Raw genomic sequence first — 20,270 nt, 5'->3', positions numbered from 1 at the left:
ACCCCAAACCAAAGGTTCTCCTTGATGATTCCTGAATATCCAACCGCATGTTCTTTGTTTTGTCACATCATTGTATCCTGCGTCAAAGTTGCATTTAATAAACGGTTCTAGCGGTGGTGTCCATGTGCTTGCAATTGTGATATTGTTATGTTGTGCCTCCTTCGGTTGTATAGTTTTTATCCATTCATTTGTTTCTGATTTTTCCATTAGAACTGTCTTGCTTGCACTTTCGCGGTAGTTATTGAAAACGACATTGTTTCTTGCCTTCCAAATGCGCTATAAGAGTGAGAAAGGTAGTAGAGAATCAAAATTATTTGATGTTTGAGATGATATAGTTATGATTCCAGAGATGATCTCTTCTACAGTAGTTGGTAATTGGTTGATATTGAGGAGAGATGTGTTGGACAAACGTCATACCATAACAGCAAAAGGACATGAGAATAACGTATGGTGATTTGTTTCATCTGTTCGGTTGCATCTTGGGAATATAGGACTGATATTCATACGCTTTGTGCGTAAGCGTGTAGTTACAGACAACGTTCTCGTGACAATGCGCCAAAGGAAATGTTTGATTTTTGGTAAAATATTCAACTTCCAGATTTTGTTTTTAAGCTCCACCGATCCATGTGGTCGAAGAATTATTTCACGAGGATCAAAAGGATAATGTGTGAGGAACGAGTTGCCTGTTTTAACAGTGTATTCACCTGATTGAGAATAATTCCAAATAAGATCATCTTTGACTTTTATTTGAGATAAATGTATGTTTTTGGACTGTGGTATGCTCCGTTTCCGGGATGATAGAGGATAGTTTTTGATGATCCCACTTTCGAATGTGACCAGTTGTGGAAATGAGATTTTCTAGGAGTAATTAGGCGTGAGGAAATAGTGTTTGAATTGGTCTAAGAGGATCAGAGGCAATAACATTGTCTACTCCAAGTCTATAATAGTATTTTTGCACTAACTTTTGACTAAAAATTCATTTTACGAGCAATTAACATTTAATACATTGACTTTAATATTAGTTATTAAAAATTTAAAATTATTTATCAGTAAGATTTAAAAAAAATAAGAAAATCTTTCTACCTAATTCAAACATAAATATATTATTTCCTTTCATTTTTATTTGAATTTATATTTATATAATACATTTAGTAAATAAATATTGTGATTTTTTTCTACATAGGATGTAATACAACTTTTTAAAAACGGACATATACTCAATAGTGGAATAAAAAAAAGTACAATATCCAACATCGCCTAAGAAAATTGGGCAACGGTTCAGAGTCATACTATAAAAGACACCAAGATTGATTTCTCTAGCATTCAAACTTTAAAAATTTTATTTGGTTATTCTCGTTCTTTATTTTAAAGATTTTTAAAAGTTTTATAATATTTAAAACTTTGAAAAGTTAAATACTATAAATATTTCTATTTTATAAAAAATATAAAAAATTCTATTTTTTAGAAAGTTAAACTTTTAGAAAATGTTAAAAATATTAATAATATTTAAACGTTTATGAAGTTTCAAATATTATAAATATTTAAACGTTTATGAAGTTTCAAATATTATAAATATTTAAACTTTATACCTAATTCAAACATAAATATATTGTTTCCTTTCATTTTTATTTGAATTTATATTTATATAATACATTTATTAAATAAATATTGTGATTTTTTCCTACATAGGATGTAATACAACTTTTTAAAAACGAACATATACTCAATAGTGGAATAAAAAAAAGTACAATATCCAACATCGCCTAAAAAAATTGGGCAACGGTTCAGAGTCATACTATAAAAGACACCAAGATTGATTTCTCTGGCATTCAAACTTTAAAAATTTTATTTGGTTATTCTCGTTCTTTATTTTAAAGATTTTTAAAAGTTTTATAATATTTAAAACTTTGAAAAGTTAAATACTATAAATATTTCTATTTTATAAAAAATATAAAAATTTCTATTTTTTAGAAAGTTAAACTTTTAGAAAATGTTAAAAATATTAATAATATTTAAACGTTTATGAAGTTTCAAATATTATAAATATTTAAACTTTATAAAAAGTTTAAATATTATAAATATTTCAACTTTTACAAAAGTTAGAAGACCTTTAAAATATTAATAATATATTTAAACTTTTACGAAACTTCAAATATGAGAAATACTCAATCGTTTTAAGAATTCTAACTATTATAAATTTTTAAATTTTAAAAGAAGCTTCAATCTTATAAAATGTAAATGGTTACAATCTTAATAAATAACATATCAACTCAATCTAATATTTTATAAAAAAATAATAAATATTAAAAATTGAGATGATATAGTGCGAGTTAAAATATCTCAGCATGAAGTTGTATAGCTGGACGGGTTTTGTCGATATTTATATAAATTCAAAATATCATTAATTTGGTGTTATACGAGTAAAACATCATATCATTATTTTGTTAACACTATCGGTATCAGAGAATCAACATATCTAATTAAATTGATTAAATAAATATTGTGTAAAAAATAAATTATGTTGCGGTATTATATGGTTTAAACTTTAAACGATAAAATTAACAATTATTATATAATTTAAACATATTTAACCAACAAATACAACTTATAATTTAAATGTTTTAGTTATAAGTAATTTGTCTTGCGGTGTACCGCAGGTCCTAATCTAGTTATCATTTATTGGTTGACTCACTGCTTTAGAAACTCTGTTGGACATGCCCTTAAAACTCTCTCTACAAGTTTATATTAGGTCATGAAAATTTGTTAAAAATACCCTTTTTGGATACCTTTCACAAAAATACCTTTTTTGAACATTTTCATTTTTACCATCTTTTACAATTACAATATGTTAAATTAATTTTAGAATTTTTTATAGGTTTAAATTCTCTATTTTATATTTAAGATATAGTTTTTAGTGGTTAGGGTATAATATTTGGAGTTTAGGACTTAGAATTTAGTTGTTTTATAGATAGAAAAGGAATATTTTTGAAAACAGACAAAATGAAAGAGTATTTTTAAAAGTGACATAAGAAAAGGAGTATTTTTGAAAATCCCCCAAATATTATTATATAGTCATCATCATCAAAAATCCATTTTTTATCCTTATAGTTGTATACTTTTAATTAATTTTCAACAGAAATCATATATTTGACACTAGCCAACTGCACCTCCCGTACAGAAGCTAAAAACACTACACAACTAACAACACACAAAACAACTTACCGTGAAATCTTACAGAAGGCTCGAAGAGGATGATACTAGGACTCCACACCACTACAAATTGACTATCTACTCATAATCAACTCCATCACACAACATCATGCATCCGACAAAAGGAAAATAATTCAACAAATCAAATTCCTAAACCGCTCTAAACCATCCACTTAACCATCCTACAATCGTAAGGGCTCTGATACCAAATTGAAACGATCGACCTATTTTTTTATAACAATAGTAATATAATTAAATACCCCATCATATTTAATTAAACCATCAAACCACAAACCATCATTAAACCAACAACAATCAATATGCACAGCGGAAACATACCAACAAGAGGAACATTCCTAACCATTATAACCAACAAACTAGCATGCTACTAAACCAGGTTCCAACATTAATAAACACAACACAAGAACCAAGACCCCAGATCATCCTCCTCCTCATCGCCATGATTCCACGCTACACATTGTCTCTACCTGCACCACAAACACAATGAGATGTGTGAGTCTTACCAGAAATACTCAGTGAGACGATCCTCCCATCTACGAGCTATACACACAAGCAAATCAAGAGTACAACCACAAGTAAAACATAACAAACCAGCCCTTAGATAGAACACCCAATAACACATTCACCACACCTACACATCATCACACAAAACAAGTTATACAACCCAATTGCTTAGATAAGCTCATGGTCACGCACTCACCTTATCAAGCTGATTCTAACAACAAAACACAACCAAGAGAATCTCTCCTTGCATCTGAAACAGTCCAGAAACGTCCTACAACAAGTCACACAACCAAAACCAACCTTGAAGCAAACTGAACATAAACATCATAAAAGAACAGCTTCAAAGACGAAACTCTAAAATCAAAACCAATCGTTAACTCTCAAATCCCTCCGGTGAAATGCTAGTACTAGACGTCACGAAACTTCCCACAAAATTTCAGCATGATCATATCTCAGACGATACCACGATCTCAGTTACAATCCCCGATGGTCCGAACTCGCGTCTGAGAAAACGTGTCTCAACAAAACTGCCAATAACTCATCGAATTTAATCACAAAAATATGATTAAAATATGAAAGTTGTTTGGAAGACTTTACAAGATTTTAGAAATTTCCCTAGCAATTTTAAAAAATATTTGAGATGGATTCTTATAACCGGTGCTATAGTTTTCCCAAACGTTCTTCCCACTGAATTGTTAAAACCGGTTCAATTCGGTTTGGTTTGACTTTGATCGAATATGGTGTTGTTGGATTAAGAATTTTGTGTTATTCAACTCAAACAAAAGAATATATGATTATTAACGAATTCAATTATTGTGTTATTGATTTATGATTTTATACATTTTTCTTAATAGAATAAAACTATAAAAAATATAATTAAAATATTAAAATTGTTTGGAAGATTTTATAATATTATAAAAAACCTAATCAATAAGATTTTAGAAAATTTCCTAACAGTTCTTAAAAAATCTTTCACTTAGTCCTATCCAGCTCGTCAAAATCCTTATAGCCGGTGCTAGTTCTAGCTGCCAAACGTTTTTCCCACCAAATTGTAATAACCGGTTCAATTCGGTTTGGTTTGATTTTGATTTACCAAATTTTAAACCACACATTTCCTTCGTGACCAAAAATCATCATCTATCTCTAAAAAAAAAAAAAAAAAACAAGAAAAAAAAATCGTAGATCTGACTTTACTCCGATCCGGCGATGGCGAGATTCTCAGTTTGCTGCGGAGACGACGGAGAAGGACCAAGCAACAATCATCAATCCCGGAAAAGACAACGACTTCCTTCAATCGATGAAGATGAAGAAAACGTCGAGAGCTCAGACGCCGGAAGTTCCGACGAAGAAGAAGAAACACAGAATCGAGGAAGGGGAACGGATTCTGATGACAGCGATCTCGAAGCTTTAATAGAGGAGAGACGATTTGGTGAATTCGTAAATAGTCAGAGTTCTTCGTCGAGCAAAGATTCGCCTCTTTCAGTAACGTTGTTGGATCCAGATGTTCTCGATTGTCCTATTTGCTGTGAGCCATTGAAGAATCCAATCTTTCAGGTTTTGATTCTTCTCTTAATTGAAGCCTTCTCTGATTTCACCAATCCATTTCTAGAATTTTGGGACTTAGGGAAGCCTTAACTGTGTTATAGAATTTGTCATTGTTTGTGATATGTTTGTGGTTATGTGTTCAGTGTGATAATGGTCATTTGGCTTGTTCATTGTGCTGCACCAAAGTGAGGAACATATGCCCCTCATGCACATTACCCATTGGTTACGTTCGCTGCAGAGCCATGGAGAAGGTTATAGAATCATCTAGAGTCTCATGTCCAAATGCCAAATACGGGTGTAAAGAGAATACCTTCTATGGAAACAGATTTCGCCACGAGAAGTTCTGTGTTTTCACCCCTTGTTCCTGCCCCATACGTGACTGCAACTACACTGGCTATTACAAGGATCTCAACAACCACGTCCGTGCTGAACACAAAGATGACCTGATCTCGTTCATGTGGAACACTCGTTTAACCATTAGCTTGGACCTCAACGAGAAGACGACGATTCTACAGGAAGAAAACGATGGGCATGTAATTGTAGTTCAAGTTTTCAGGGCGTTGCACGCTGTGTATGTCAGTGTGAGCTGTATTGCACCTTCGGCACCGGGAGTGGGTAAGTTCTCATGCAGTATAGCGAAGATAACCGTTGATAACTTACTGAAGCAAGGATTCATGTTGAAGAACATTCAGAAAGTGAAGAATGAACAGCCCGAAGATGGTTTTATGTTGATTCCTTCATATTTGTTGTCTGGTAGTGAGAACTTGAATTTGCAGATTTTGATTGGCCATGGCCATGCCAATGCCATTATTCATTCCTGATTGTCTAAACTAACTTATGTTGAATCATAAAAGTTATTGTGAATCCAACACCTTTGTGGAACAACGTTAAATAGTTTCATGTCGAATCTGAAGTGGAACCAATTCTGGCAAGTATAGTCATCAAACCGGACGAACTGGGCTTATAAGATACAGATACCAAGTTTGACCATAACCCTACACATTAACCCTACCAATCCAAAACAAGAACAATGAATTGGACTTGGTCAGATAAGTCAACAAGTCAAATGAAGCAGAAAAAATGTATTAATATGTTTTCGTAAAATTTTTGAACATAACAGAACTGATTCAGAATAATTTTAAAATGTTAAAATGCTCAGACTTTTTATGAATCTTTCTTAATTAAATTTACTGCAAAGACCATTTTTGAGTTGTCAAATTATTTGCTTTTTTAAAAAATCTTTGCAGTACTAAATTACTTCAAAAAAAATTTGATTTTATATTTTAACTGTGCCAATTGAACATACAACTTGCTTACATACACTAAAAACCTAAGAAACAAAGGATTATTTGTATTTTAACACAGTTTTCTATAAAAAAATAACATTCTAACACACTTTTTGACCGCTACACACTTTTTTTATAGTGTTTTACTTTCTTATCCTCTAACTGTCTCTCCAAACATATTACTTCCCAACATACATCTTTCTTTTATTTTTTATTTTTTACTCTATTTCCTTTCTTTATTTTTTTTTCTCCAAACACATTAAATGATTCGTTATCTATGAAAAAAAAAAAATGGAGGGAGTCTTAAGAATTTGATTGTATAATTTGTTTGGTTCCAATTGAGTCTTTTTTTTTTTTTTTTAAAAAAGAATATATCATTATGGCATTTGCGAAAGAAAATAAAACAAGGTAACTAATTATTATGTATGACATTAATTAAAGTATATTGCTTAAGTTTTGTTTTAATTTTTTTTTTTGATATTTTTGATTAGTTTTTTTTTTTCTACGAGTAAAACAAAACTCTTAGGAGATCTCCCACCCAATTGAATGCAAGCTATTTCCGAGAAGAATTTATGAATATGGGATGAATTCAGATAAAAGACTCTTCGGAAATTAAAACAAAAAAAAAACTCTTCGGCAATAGTTGTTAATGCCATCTCTTATACTTGTATATATCTTCTGTCTATGAATCTCATAAGATAAAAGAAAATTCTCAAAAACTATTCGTACCTGTCCATAGACATGGCTGGGCTTGGAAATCAAAATAACTTACTTTGTGAATCATCCGATAATGAAAACGACGTTGATGATTGTTCCGCAACGCTGCTTGATCTAAAAGCTCTTGATTGTCCCATTTGCACTGATGCACTTACTACTCCTATCTTACAGGTTACGTTTTTTATTAAATACTTTTTTACTTTAAATCTCAATGTTTTAGCAAAATTTTCGACATTATGTTGGTAATTCAAAATCGTTTACTATTATTATCTTTTTAAAAATCGTTTCAATACTGATTTAGTAGTAAATTTCTTCTTTTGCATTTTTAGTGTGACAATGGACATATATCATGTTCGACATGCTGTAACAAATTGAGGAACAAATGTCCTTCGTGTGCTCTTCCCATTGCTCACATTCGTTGCAGGGCAATGGAGAGGGTTATCAAGGCAGTCATTGTACCATGTCCAAACGTCAAGTTTGGTTGCAAACAGAAGTTTTCTTACGGAGAAGAATTAACTCATGAGAAGGAATGTACTTTCTCACTATGTTCATGCCCTGCACGGAATTGCAAGTACACTGGCTCTTATAAGGATCTATACTCTCACTTTAAAATTCACGAAGGGGGACGCGGCTATAGTTATCGGTTTACTTTTGGAGATAAATTCGCTGAAGTATACTTTAAATTGACTGAGTATACTTCAGTTGTTATGAAGGATCTTAAGGATGGTTTGTTGTCTGTTGTTCACTGTTTCACTGAGCCACATGGTGTTTATGTGATTGTAAGCTGTATTGCTCCTTTTGCCTTGGAAGTGTAAGGAGTATCACCACTGGACTCACTGAAAACTCAGTCCAGCAAACAAAGTTGGGCCTCGAAGAAGTTATCAAGCCCACTGCAGTTTGCTTTCTCACTACAGTCTCTAATGGTAACAGAGAGAAGATTCTCGTCCCATGTGCTCTGCAACGTACGGAGGTAATGCCAAATACAGCTCACACTGTGGTCCAAACAAAAAATCAATTTGCTGCTCTTGCCTCACCGATCCTATGCAGCTGATGGAGACACTTGGCAGATATCTACCTACCTTTGCAATCATTAGGTCGTTGTGTTCTCTCATGTTGTCTCCTATATAAAGACAAATGATGTATTCTGAAATCTTTATCAATGAAGAAATATATTTGAGCCACCTTCTCTCTGGTTCTAACCTAGAGCTATAGCTCTTGCTTTCATGGTATCAGAGCTCTGGTAGTACGCCTCAATGGCTGCAACCGAGTCTTTTTCTTCCGCTCCTCTCTCTATTGCTCAGGTTGTGACTCTGAAACTAACATAGTCCAACTATCTGCTATGGAAGACTCAGTTCGAGTCCTTTCTCTCACCACAATTGCTGCTCGGCTACGTCACTGGCGCAATCACTCGTTCGGAAGCTACTTGTTCTGTTACATGCACTGGTGGAGTCACTATAGACCCAAATCCGGAGTTTACTAAGTGGATTCGCAATGATCAGCTTGTCATGGCATGGATCTTCGGTTCCCTATCTGAACCAGCTTTTAGGGTGGTCTATGGTATGCAATCTGCACAAGAGGTATGGACTGCTCTTGCTAAAAAGTTTAATAGGGTTTCGACCACCAGGAAGTTTGAACTTCAGAACCGCTTGCGTGCTTGCATTAAGATAGGTAGAACCATGGAAGAATATCTTAGTGAACTTAAGAAAATCTTTGATCAGCTTGATTCTATTGGATTCCCTATGACCGACTTGGAAAAGATTCATGGTCTATTGTCGGGTTTGGGAAAGGAATACGAATCTGTTTCTACAGTCATTGAACACTCTATGGACTTTGTTCCTGGTACGTGTTATGAGGATGTGGTGTTCAAAGTCACAACCTTTGATGATAAGCTCAAAACCTATTCATCTGCTTCCGCGGTTACTCCTCACCTTGCTTTTCAAGCTGAGAAAAGCTACTTTGACAGAGGAAGTTCAGGCAATCGAGGTGGTAGATCTGGTGGTGGTTACAGAGGTCGAAGCAGCTACTCCACTCGAGGTCGTGGCTTTCAACAACATGGTCGCTGCTCCTCTGAACAAGACAGTCAAGCTAAGACAGCAGGCTCAAGACCGACTTGTCAAATTTGTAATAAATTCGGCCACATTGCTTATGACTGCTACAACCGCTTCAATGAAGACTATGTCCAGCAACAAACCACTGCTCTAGCTGCTATGCGTATCTCTGAGAATGACTGTCACAGCAATGGAACAGAGTGGCTACCTGATAGTGGTTCTACAGCTCACATCACCAACTCCACTGCAAACCTGCAGCATTCACAGTCTTATCATGGTAACAACTCGGTTATGGTTGGTAATGGGGAGTTCTTACCAATCACACACATTGGAACTGTGCCTCTGCAGACCTTATCAGGTAAATTTCTGCCTCTAAACGATGTTTTTGTCTGTCCGAATGTGACAAAATCCCTGCTTCCTGTCTCTAAGTTATGTACAGACTATCCTTGTTCCATTAAGTTTGACTCTGATAGTGTGCGTGTAAAGGACAAACATACCAAGCAGTTCCTCACAACCGGAAACAGGAGTAGGGATCACTATGTGTTGAGAAATCCTGCATTTCAGGCTCATTATTCCACAAGGCAACTCACAGCAAGTGATGATATTTGGCGTATGCGGTTGGGTCACCCTAGTGCAAAGGTTCTTCAACACCTCTCTTCCTCTGCAGCAATATCAGTCAATAAACGCACCAACAAGCTTTGTGAATCGTGCAAGCTTGGCAAGAGTGCTCAACTACCTTTTTCTTCTTCTACTTTTGTAGCTAGTAGGCCTCTCGAGAGGTTGCACTGTGATTTGTGGGGTCCTGCTCCTGTCACTTCAATTCAGGGGTTTAGATATTATGTGATCTTTGTTGACAATTACTCTCGTTACTCTTGGTTTTACCCCTTGAAGAATAAATCTGATTTCTACTCAGTCTTCTTGCTTTTCCAAAGATTTGTCGAGACATAGTTTAATCAGAAAATCAAGAGTTTTCAGTGTGATGGAGGAGGTGAATTCACTAGTACACAATTTGTCACACATCTTGCAAACAATGGCATTAAACAACTAATCTCATGTCCACACACACCGCAACAAAACGGCATAGCTGAGAGAAAACATCGTCATTTATCTGAACTTGGTCTCAGCATGATGTTTGAAAGTAAAGTACCACAACACTACTGGGTTGAGGCCTTCTTCACCGCAAATCACATCATCAACCTTCTTCCCACATCTGTTCATCAGGCTTCTACAAGTGCATATGAAGCTCTCTTTGCACACAAACCAGACTACTCATATCTCAGGATATTTGGAAGTACCTGTTATCCTACACTTCGAGCCTATGGAGCAAACAAATTCGATCCTAATTCCTTAAAGTGTGTGTTTCTAGGCTACAATGATAAATACAAAGGCTACAGATGTGTGTATCCCCCTACGGTCGCGTTTACATCAGCAGACACGTTCTTTTTGATGAAAGTGCTTACCGCTTTGCATCAGATTACTCAGTTCTTCTTCCTGCTGCTTCTACACCTCTACTGTCAGCTTGGCAGAAAAGCTTTCTATCTCCGCAAATCTCTCCCACTGAAACACCCTCGTCACTAGAGGTAACTGCTCCTGAAACACCTGCTACAACTTCTCTTAACATGCCTGTGAATCCTATCACGGCAACACCTGGAGAATCCTCAACCTCTGTTTCAGACTCAAGTGACACTGATACTGATGATAACAATGTTGATCCCCCAGATGCTCTGTTATTTGCAGAGACTGACTTTCCTCCTCTACCAGCACCAGTTGTCAATGATCACACTATGATCACAAGACGAAAGGATGGAGTTCGCAAACCTAATACAAAGTATGCACTCCACACAACACATACCACTGAAAAAGCACCAAAAACAGTGGCTTCTGCTTTAAAACATCATGGTTGGACTTTGGCAATGGGTGATGAGGTTGAATCCTTTGTTGACACAAACACATTCACCTTAGTTCCATATCAACCAGATATGAATGTTTTAGGCTGTCGTTGGGTCTTTAGACCAAAACTTAAAGCCGACGGTAGCCTGGATAGACTCAAAGCACGACTGGTCACAAAAGGATATGATCAGGAGGAAGGTGTCGATTTTCTTGAGACATACAATCCTGTGGTTCGAACTGCAACAGTTCGCTTAGTATTGCATGCTGCAACAGCTCACAACTGGGACATTAAGCTACTCGATGTCAAAAACGCGTTTCTTCACGGCGATCTGACTGAAACAGTCTATATGCAGCAAGCTCCAGGTTTCAAAGACAGCAAACACCCATCTCATGTTTGGAAGCTCAACAAAGCTGTTTATGATTTGAAACATGCACCAAGAGCTTGGTTTGACAAATTCAGCAGTTTTCTTCTGCAATTTGGGTTTGAATGCAGCTTCAAGGATCCATCCCTTTTTGTATATCTCAAGGACAACAACATCATCATTCTTCTGCTCTATGTTTATGATATGGCCCTTACTGGAAACAATCCACAGTTGATTAGTGAGCTCCTCCAATCTCTTAATAAAGAGTTCCGCATGAAGGATCTTGGACCCCTTAGTTACTTCCTTGGCCTTCAGGCTCACTATCACCCTGCAGGCTTGTTTCTAAATCAGCATAAGTATGCAGAGGAATTACTTTTAACAGCAGGAATGGCTGATTGTGCTCCGGCTTCAACACCACTGCCTTTGGAGCTTCAAAAAGTCAAAGGACATGAAGATCTCTTCGATCAGCCTACTCACTTTCGCAGTTTGGCTGGTAAGTTGCAATATCTCACTCTTACTAGACCAGACATACAATTTGCGGTCAATCTTGTCTGTCAACGTATGCACGCGCCTACTGTTGCGGATTTCAACCTGCTAAAACGCATAATCCGCTACATCAAAGGTACTATTGACTATGGTGTTTCCTTCTCAAAGAATGCTGATTTCACCTTAAGAGCATACATTGACAGTGACTATGCAGGCTGTACAACAACCAGTCGCTCTACAAGCGGTTACTGCACCTTTCTAGGGAACAATCTCATCTCCTGGTCTGCAAAACGCCAAACATCCGTGTCTTGCAGCTCCACTAAAGCAGAGTACTGTTGTTTATTAGATACTGCAGCTGAGGTCAATTGGTTAAGGGATCTTCTCGCAAACATTGGCATGCCACTCACACATGATCCAGAGTTGTACTGCGACAACCTCTCTGCAGTCTATCTTTCTGCGAATCCGACACTTCACAAGAAGACCAAACATTTCAAAGTTCACTACCACTATGTTCATGAGGAAGTTGCAGAGGGCACTATGGTTGTCTATCACATCCCAGCAAAGTACCAACTTGCTGACATTTTCACTAAATCCTTGCCACTTCAAGTTTTCAATGAACTTAGATACAAACTTGGTGTGGTCTCTACACCCACACAAAGTTTGCGGGGTGATGTAAGGAGTATCACCACTGGACTCACTGAAAACTCAGTCCAGCAAACAAATTTGGGCCTCAAAGAAGTGATCAAGCCCACTGTAGTTTGCTTTCTCACTACAGTCTCTAATGGTAACAGAGAGAAGATTCTCGTCCCATGTGCTCTGCAACGTACGGAGGTAATGCCAAATACAGCTCACACTGTGGTCCAAACAAAGAATCAATTTGCTGCTCTTGCCTCACCGATTCTATGCAGATGATGGAGACACTTGTCAGATATCTACCTACGTTTGCAATCATTAGGTCATTGTGTTCTCTCATGTTGTCTCCTATATAAAGACAAATGATGTATTCTGAAATCTTTATTAAATGAAGAAATATATTTGAGCCACCTTCTCTCTGTTTCTAACCTAGAGCTATAGCTCTTGCTTTCAGGAAGTTGGTGAGTTCTCCTGCCACATCTCCACCGTTGTGGAAAACTATAATATGACGTTTGATTTGCCAAAGGTCAAGAAAATTCAGAAATTGAATTTCCAAACCCGTGAAGAAGATTTTATGTTGGTTCCCACCTATTTCTTGCATGGACGTCAAGCGTTGAAGTTGAGTATTTGTATCAGCAAGTTGAACCAAGAGTAAGAAGGCTATGAAAAATTAAAGATGAAACAAGTTTTATGTTGGTTATGTACTTTAGTACTCATTTCTTGTTTCCCATTCAAAGTTATTTCTATTTTATTTAAGACGTGAATTCCTTATCTACTACTAGTATGTTGTTGGTTTTTTTCATTGTGATACTATAATATATTTTCGATCAAAAAAATGGTACAATGGTCTGACTTCTGATGGGACTCATTTAGTAATGGTCTGACTTCTATTTTCTGGACTGTAACGATCGGCTAAACATGCGGACATAAAAATTATGTCCATGCGTGCTCTGCTAAGCCCAACAGATAAGCAGCCGGCATGCAGGTCTAAATTATATATTAAAAATAAAATAAAATTAGTAATTAATAATTTTAAATAAAATTAATGTTTATATTAATTATTATAGATGTTTTAGTTTTTTTTGCTATAATACTCAAATGTATATCCATTTACAAATCTACTATATACATTAGTACTAAAAGTGTATTTGTACACATAAATATATTTTATTAAAATATACTTTTTAGTTGTTACTACTACCAACAAATTATCTTTATGAACACATTAAATAACTTATTATATGTCTATTCACTGTAACATTTTTATAGTTACAAAACATATATGTTAAGATTGCATACTCCTATCTTATATATTACAATAGCAGTATTTCTGAATAAATTATTTAATTGGTCAAAAAAAATATGAGACGATCTTTTTTTTATTACTTCAACCATCTTTTTCTTTATGTAGAGGTGAGTATCTACATTTTTTCCATAAACAGTAATTAATTGTATATTTTCACTATCATTTTTTATCTTATATAAAAAGTAATCATTTTTCTTGTAAAATTAGCAACTTAAAATTAAAATAAATAAACTATATTATAATTTCGAATTTTATGATATATATATAATTTCCTTATAATGATCTTTTTAAAATTTAAAGCTGTTTAAATTTTATAATTTTCTTATAATTGCTTTTTAATATTTTTAAAATTGTTAATAGTTTTGTTTTACTTAGAAGTTTACAAAGATTTTTTTTTCTTTAAAAGATTTTAAATAAAATTAGGTTTTTTTCTTTATTTTACTTTTACTTAAAACATTTTTATAGTAGGTTTTGAATTTTTACATTTTTATTTTTTATGGTAGGTCCTTATTTAGAATGGACACTTGTCAATATCTGAATATACAATTAAGACGTGTCACAATCATGTTAATTAGTAATTTTGTGATCAAGCTTTATATATTAAAATTATCAGTAATCTACGGGCATAACCCGTTAAAACCCACAATTTGTTTGAGCTAAGCTCCTAAACTCTACTTGGCCCGCGGAGCATGATGTCCGAGGGGCATGATCCCCACGTGACACCTCTATCTACTACTGGTCTGTTCGTCAACTTCTTTAGTTCACTAAAACGATGCGTTTTATGCTTCTTTTCACTCACTCACTCTTTTGTACATTCACTCCAGAACGTCACGCCAATCATGATTCTCAAAAAAAGAGAGCCCTTGAATCTCTTCTCCTTCTCGTCTCATCCTCAATTCTTCTGTCTCTGTAACCTTGCAGCTTATTCCGGAGAAAACCCATTAGTCCTTTGTTATGTTCAATTGAGATAAAGGTACTAATTCGAACTGAAACTTGGCATGGACTTTCGCATTTTTGTTCTTAGTTAACAAAACTCTTGATTTTTGCTTGTAGATAGTGTTAATCTCTTGATATTTTTCTGTTTATTGTTATAATGCATTAACATATGTGTAATGTGTGTGACTGTGTGTGCATGACAGGGTTCGGTCTGCTAATTTGATTGTTGTATGTATAAAAGGTTCAAAATTTTCTCTTTTTTGTTTCTTCCCATTTTACTCTCATGTAGCTCTGAGTTGATTAGCTCTTCAATTTTTGTATGTTATTGTCTATGATTGTTCTGTGGTTAAACTGATTTTGTTTGTTCTACATGATTGTTTGTTGTGAATATGGCTTCTGTGAGTTGTGACACTAAGAAAACGATTGTTGTAAAGGTTCAAACTTTTCTCCTTTTTCTTGTTACCCTTTTACTCTCATATAGCTCTGAATTGATTAGCTCTTTTGGTATGTTTTTCTATGATTGTTCTGTGATTAATCTGATTTTGTTTGTTACATGATTTTTGGCTCATTGGCTTGTACGAGATGTGACACTATGAAAACGATTGTTCTATGTTAAAGGTTCAAGCTTTCTCTTTTTTTTTTTTTTTTTTCTTGTGTTCTTCCTCTTTTACTCTCATATAGCTCTGATGATTAGCTCTTTGATTTGGTAAGTTATTGCCTATGATTGTTGTGAGTTATGACACTATGAAAACGATTGTTGTATGTAAAAGGTTCAAACTTTTCTCTTCATTCTTCACCTTTTACTCATATAGCTCTGAATTAACTCGCTCTTTTGGTATGTAATTGTCTATCACTGTTCTGCGATTGATCTGACTTTGTTTGTTCTGTGGTTTAGTGGTTGTGTACTTTGTCATTCTGTTTGGGCGATGTTCATCTCTTCCCATCTATATTTGGGGTTATTCATGATTGTTCTGTTGTTTTGTACTTGTGTCTTGATTAGCTTCAATTATGAATTTATGATAAGTACTTAATTATTCTGTAGTCTTGTTTTTGTGTTTGCTCTTCTGCTGAGAATGGGATTATGCTATGGAAAATCACACTAGGCATTTAGATTTTGAGTTTCTACATTGTTTGTTGTATATGCACACTTGCCAGTTGCCATTAACACAATGATGTTTTAATTTATGCAGAGTAATGGATTACCAGTCACAGGAAATGATTGCAACACCTAATGCTGAGAATGAACACCAGTCAGAGGAGGTTGACGAAGGATCTCAAGGACCAGTACAAAGTCTGACTATTGTAGACGGGGAAATGGTAGACGGAATCCTGTAACAGGTCGCTGAGCTTCCAAGAGCTGATAGATGAGACTGGGAAATGGTAGACGGAATCCTGACTGAGCTTGCAATCCCAACTGTATGATCTGATCATAGACCATCCTCCCAAAGTCAAAAGGAATCTGATGCATGATCGTGTAGATCACCATCGCTCTGTTCGTGGAGATATAACCGGTGCTCACCGTGGGAGACCAGTTGCTGCAGCAAATTTTATGCAGATCCTTGATGAAGATACACACATCCACTAAGGATGATCATGTAGGCACCCTTGTAAGGAAAACTGTATATGTTCATGACTCAAATCATAAGATACACACATCCACTAACAATGATCATGTAGGCACCCAGATCAGAAATAACACATGTGAACAAAATCAAGAATTTTTTTTTTGTTTTTTTTTTTTTTTTTTTTTTGTTTTTTTTTTTAAAAAAAATATTAAAACAAAACCGAAATACATAACGTAGTACTAACCATACTTTTGCTGTGTCAACCACTTGTGCAAAACATTTGCCAAGAGCTATCACAACTTCTTGAACTGTTGAAAATCAGAGACTTGATGCAAATGGATAGTCTTTCACACTGCCATGCCTTTAGTCTGCAATCTAACCCAACATGTTAAGGCAGCTAGAGATTCTCTCTTTGAAGAGCACACATATATATATATATATATTTTAATATATATATATAGATGTGTCTCAGCCTTCTGTTAGCTGTTTCACTAACATGTATAACAATGACATCATGAGAGATTCGTCACCAAATCAGAGTTTTTCTCTTGAGGATGTATGTATGTGTCTCTTCACAGCTCTTTGACCTCCTTAAACATGACAACATTTGATAGGATGGATAGACCGGCATGACAGACAGCTATTTCCGACGGTTGCTTTCAGAGTGCTGATCTTCTATATATTCTAGGATTTCCATGATCTGTCCTAGCACATGTTCCTGTCTCTGATCAACACATCTTAGGTAAAACAAGTTAGAACTAACAAATACCAATGGACTTCCTCATATTTACAAATCTGTTGAAGTCCAGAGGCTTGGTAAACAAATCAGCTAACAGCAAATCAGTGCTCACATGGTCAATCTCGATCAGTTTCGCCTCAACTAGTTCACGAACAAAGTGGTGTCTAATATCTATATGTTTGGTTCGTGAATGCTGAACAAGATTCTTTGAAATATTTATTGCACTCAAATTATCACAATGAATTAAAAGAGTATCAGAATCCATACCATAATCAGAGGTCATTTGTCGCATCCAAAGGAGTTGTGTGCAACAGCTTCCTAACGCAATGTACTCAGCTTCAGCAGGTGATAGAGAGACACTGTTTTGTTTTTTTCTGTGCCATGATATCAGATTGTTGCCCATGAAGAAGCAACCTCCACTTGTGCTGCGACGATCATCAACAGAACCTGTCCAATCAACATCACAATATCCACTCAGACAGGTGTTGGTATCCTTGTTATAGTAGATACCAAAGTCCAATGTCCCTTTGATGTACTTGATGATCTTCTTTACAGCCAGCAAATGCGACATCTTGGGCTTGGCTTGATAGCGTGCACAGATCCCTACTGACAGACATATGTCAGGCCGACTAGCAGTCAAATACAATAGACTTCCAATCATTCCTCTGTATAGTCTCTCATCTACATCTTCCCCTTCTTCATCCTTGGAATCTTTGCTTCTTTACTCTTATCCAATCCAAAACGTTGTACAAGCTCCTTAGCATAAGTATTTTGAGATACAAAGATACCATCAGCTGATTGTTCAACTTGCAATCCCAAAAAGTACCTTAGCTCTACTACCATACTCATCTCAAACTCCTGAGACATGCTTTCCACAAACTGTTTTACGAGAGGCTGACAAGTGGAACCAAAGACAATGTCATCCACATAGATCTGTACGAACATCAGATCATTGTTGCTGTTGAGAACAAACAACGTTTTGTCAACACTCCCTCGACTGTATCCTTGATCCATCAGAAACGTAGTCAATCTCTCATACCATGCTCGTGGTGCCTGCTTTAGACCATACATGCCTTTCTTCAGTCGATAAACATGCTCAGTATGCTGCGAGTTCTCAAAACCCTTTGGTTGCTCAACATAAACCTCCTCTTGCAATATTCCATTTAGGAAGGCACTTTTAACATCCATCTGATGCAAAGTGAACTTCAGAGCACATGCCATACCGAACATAAACCTGATTGACTCCAATCTTGCCAGCGGAGCAAAAGTTTCATCAAAATCAATTCCCTCAATTTGAGAATAACCTTGAGCTAACAACCTTGCTTTGTTCCTTACAATGCAACCACTAGCATCACTCTTATTCTTGAATATCCACTTTGTTCCTACGACGTTGACGTCAGTAGGACGCTGAGTGAGCTCCCAAACATCACTTCGTTTAAATTGTTCCAACTCATCTTGCATAGGAGCGACCCATAACTCATCACGAAGCACCTCCTTGTGATTCTTGGGCTCAATAGAAGAAACAAAACATGCAAATTGCACTACATCAGAATCCTGAGAGACAGACTCCAGAACGACAGCCTTTTGTTTCTTCCCAGCCAGCTGAGCAAAATCAATCTGCTTCCCTCTGGTAACTCTACCCCCCCCCCCCTGAATCGCACATATAACATCAGTAGAGGAGTGATTCCTTTGAACCTGAGAAGTCTTAGGATCTGAACCAGGTGGTGATACAGGCCTGTCAGAGACAACAGGACTGGCAGCTTCTGACACAAACTTCTCAGTATTAGTTACCAGGTCCGTGTCGGAGACAATAGGCACCAATGGTACTCGTAGGAACGAGGTGTCGTCAAACAATACATTGACAGTCTCCTGAACAGATCTCAGACGTTTGTTGTAGACACAAAAGGCAGTGCTATGTCTAGAATAACCTAGAAAGATACCTTCATCACTTTTAGAGTCAAACTTACCCAACTGATCTTTATCATTCAGATTATAACACAGGCATCCAAACACATGGATATAGTGCACATTTGGAGACTTCCCTTTCCAAAGCTCATAGGGAGTCTTGCTGGTCCCTGGGCGAACATGCACACGATTGATGATGTAACAGGCTGTGATCACTACTTCATCCCAGAACCGATGAGGCACCTGATTTCCATGTAGCATAGCTCGTGCCATCTGTTGCAGCGTTCTGTTCTTACATTCAACAACACCATTCTGTTCCGGCTTTCTTGGTGCAGAGTACTGATGAGTAATGCCTTGATGCCCACAGAATTGCTCAAACTTGTCGTTTTGAAACTCACCACCATGATCGCTTCGAATGGTTTCAATAGAGCACTTCTCCCTTTTAATCTGCAAGGCAAGAATACGAAAACACTCAAGAGTATTAGATTTATCATGAAGAAACCTTACCCAGGTATAGCGAGTGTTGTCATCCACCATCACAAAGATGAATTGTCGACCAGAGATACTCTGAACTTGTATAGGCCCCATCAGATCCATGTGAACCAACTGTAAAGCATGAGATGCTTTGATCTGCTTTCCCTTGTTGCATGGACCACATACAAAGTGAGGGTCACCCTTCAGCTTTGGCAGTCCGCGTACAACTTCTTGGTTTGCCAATTTCAACATTGTGCAAACATTCAAATGACCAAGTTTCTGACGCCAGAGCTCTGTGTCTAACTCCGCAGTGGCATTAAAACATTGCATTTATGATTTCCACATATAGCAATTGTTCCCAGATTGTCTACCTCTGAGTTTGACAGACCATTGTTGATCAACGGCTTTGCAATCCTTCTTGGTGAAAGTAACATCTAACCCTTCATCAGACAATTGGCTGACACTGATCAGATTGGCCTTCAATCCATCTACCAGGAACACATCCTTCAGATGGGGTTGAGTGTCACCACTAGTTGCACCCTTCCCTCGGATTATGCCCTTTCCTCCATCTCCGAACGTGACTCTTCCACCAACAACATCTTCTATATGAGACAAATTGTCGAGAGCACCTGTCATATGTCTG

At 36.2% G+C, this 20,270-nt stretch overlaps 1 protein-coding gene, 1 long non-coding RNA gene and 2 pseudogenes across 2 annotated transcripts; 3 read left to right on the top strand and 1 right to left on the bottom strand.

The window, feature by feature from the left end:
• Window positions 1-3,025: 3,025 nt before the first annotated feature.
• Window positions 3,026-6,149, top strand: LOC147937194 (E3 ubiquitin-protein ligase SINA-like 10). Its single transcript, XM_087469651.1, has 2 exons — window positions 3,026-5,289; window positions 5,424-6,149. Exons 1-2 carry the CDS (start codon window positions 4,942-4,944, stop codon window positions 6,099-6,101), a joined length of 1,026 nt encoding a protein of 341 aa, XP_087325777.1. The 5' UTR covers window positions 3,026-4,941; the 3' UTR covers window positions 6,102-6,149.
• Window positions 6,150-7,307: 1,158 nt separating this feature from the next.
• On the top strand, window positions 7,308-8,098 carry LOC147937193 (E3 ubiquitin-protein ligase SINA-like 2 pseudogene; annotated as a pseudogene).
• Window positions 8,099-14,659: 6,561 nt separating this feature from the next.
• LOC147937192 (uncharacterized) lies at window positions 14,660-16,677 on the top strand. The gene is made up of 2 exons (XR_015568792.1): window positions 14,660-14,981; window positions 16,135-16,677. It is a non-coding gene; the product is annotated as an uncharacterized LOC147937192 (long non-coding RNA).
• A 472-nt stretch (window positions 16,678-17,149) lies between these two features.
• LOC147937191 (secreted RxLR effector protein 161 pseudogene) lies at window positions 17,150-17,909 on the bottom strand (annotated as a pseudogene).
• Between the last annotated feature and the right edge of the window lie 2,361 nt (window positions 17,910-20,270).

Source organism: Camelina sativa, chromosome 10 (assembly GCF_030686135.1).
Source record: "Camelina sativa cultivar CO46 ecotype springtype chromosome 10, ASM3068613v1".
Taxonomy (NCBI): domain Eukaryota; kingdom Viridiplantae; phylum Streptophyta; class Magnoliopsida; order Brassicales; family Brassicaceae; genus Camelina; species Camelina sativa.
This window is presented reverse-complemented; position numbering and strand designations above follow the sequence as displayed.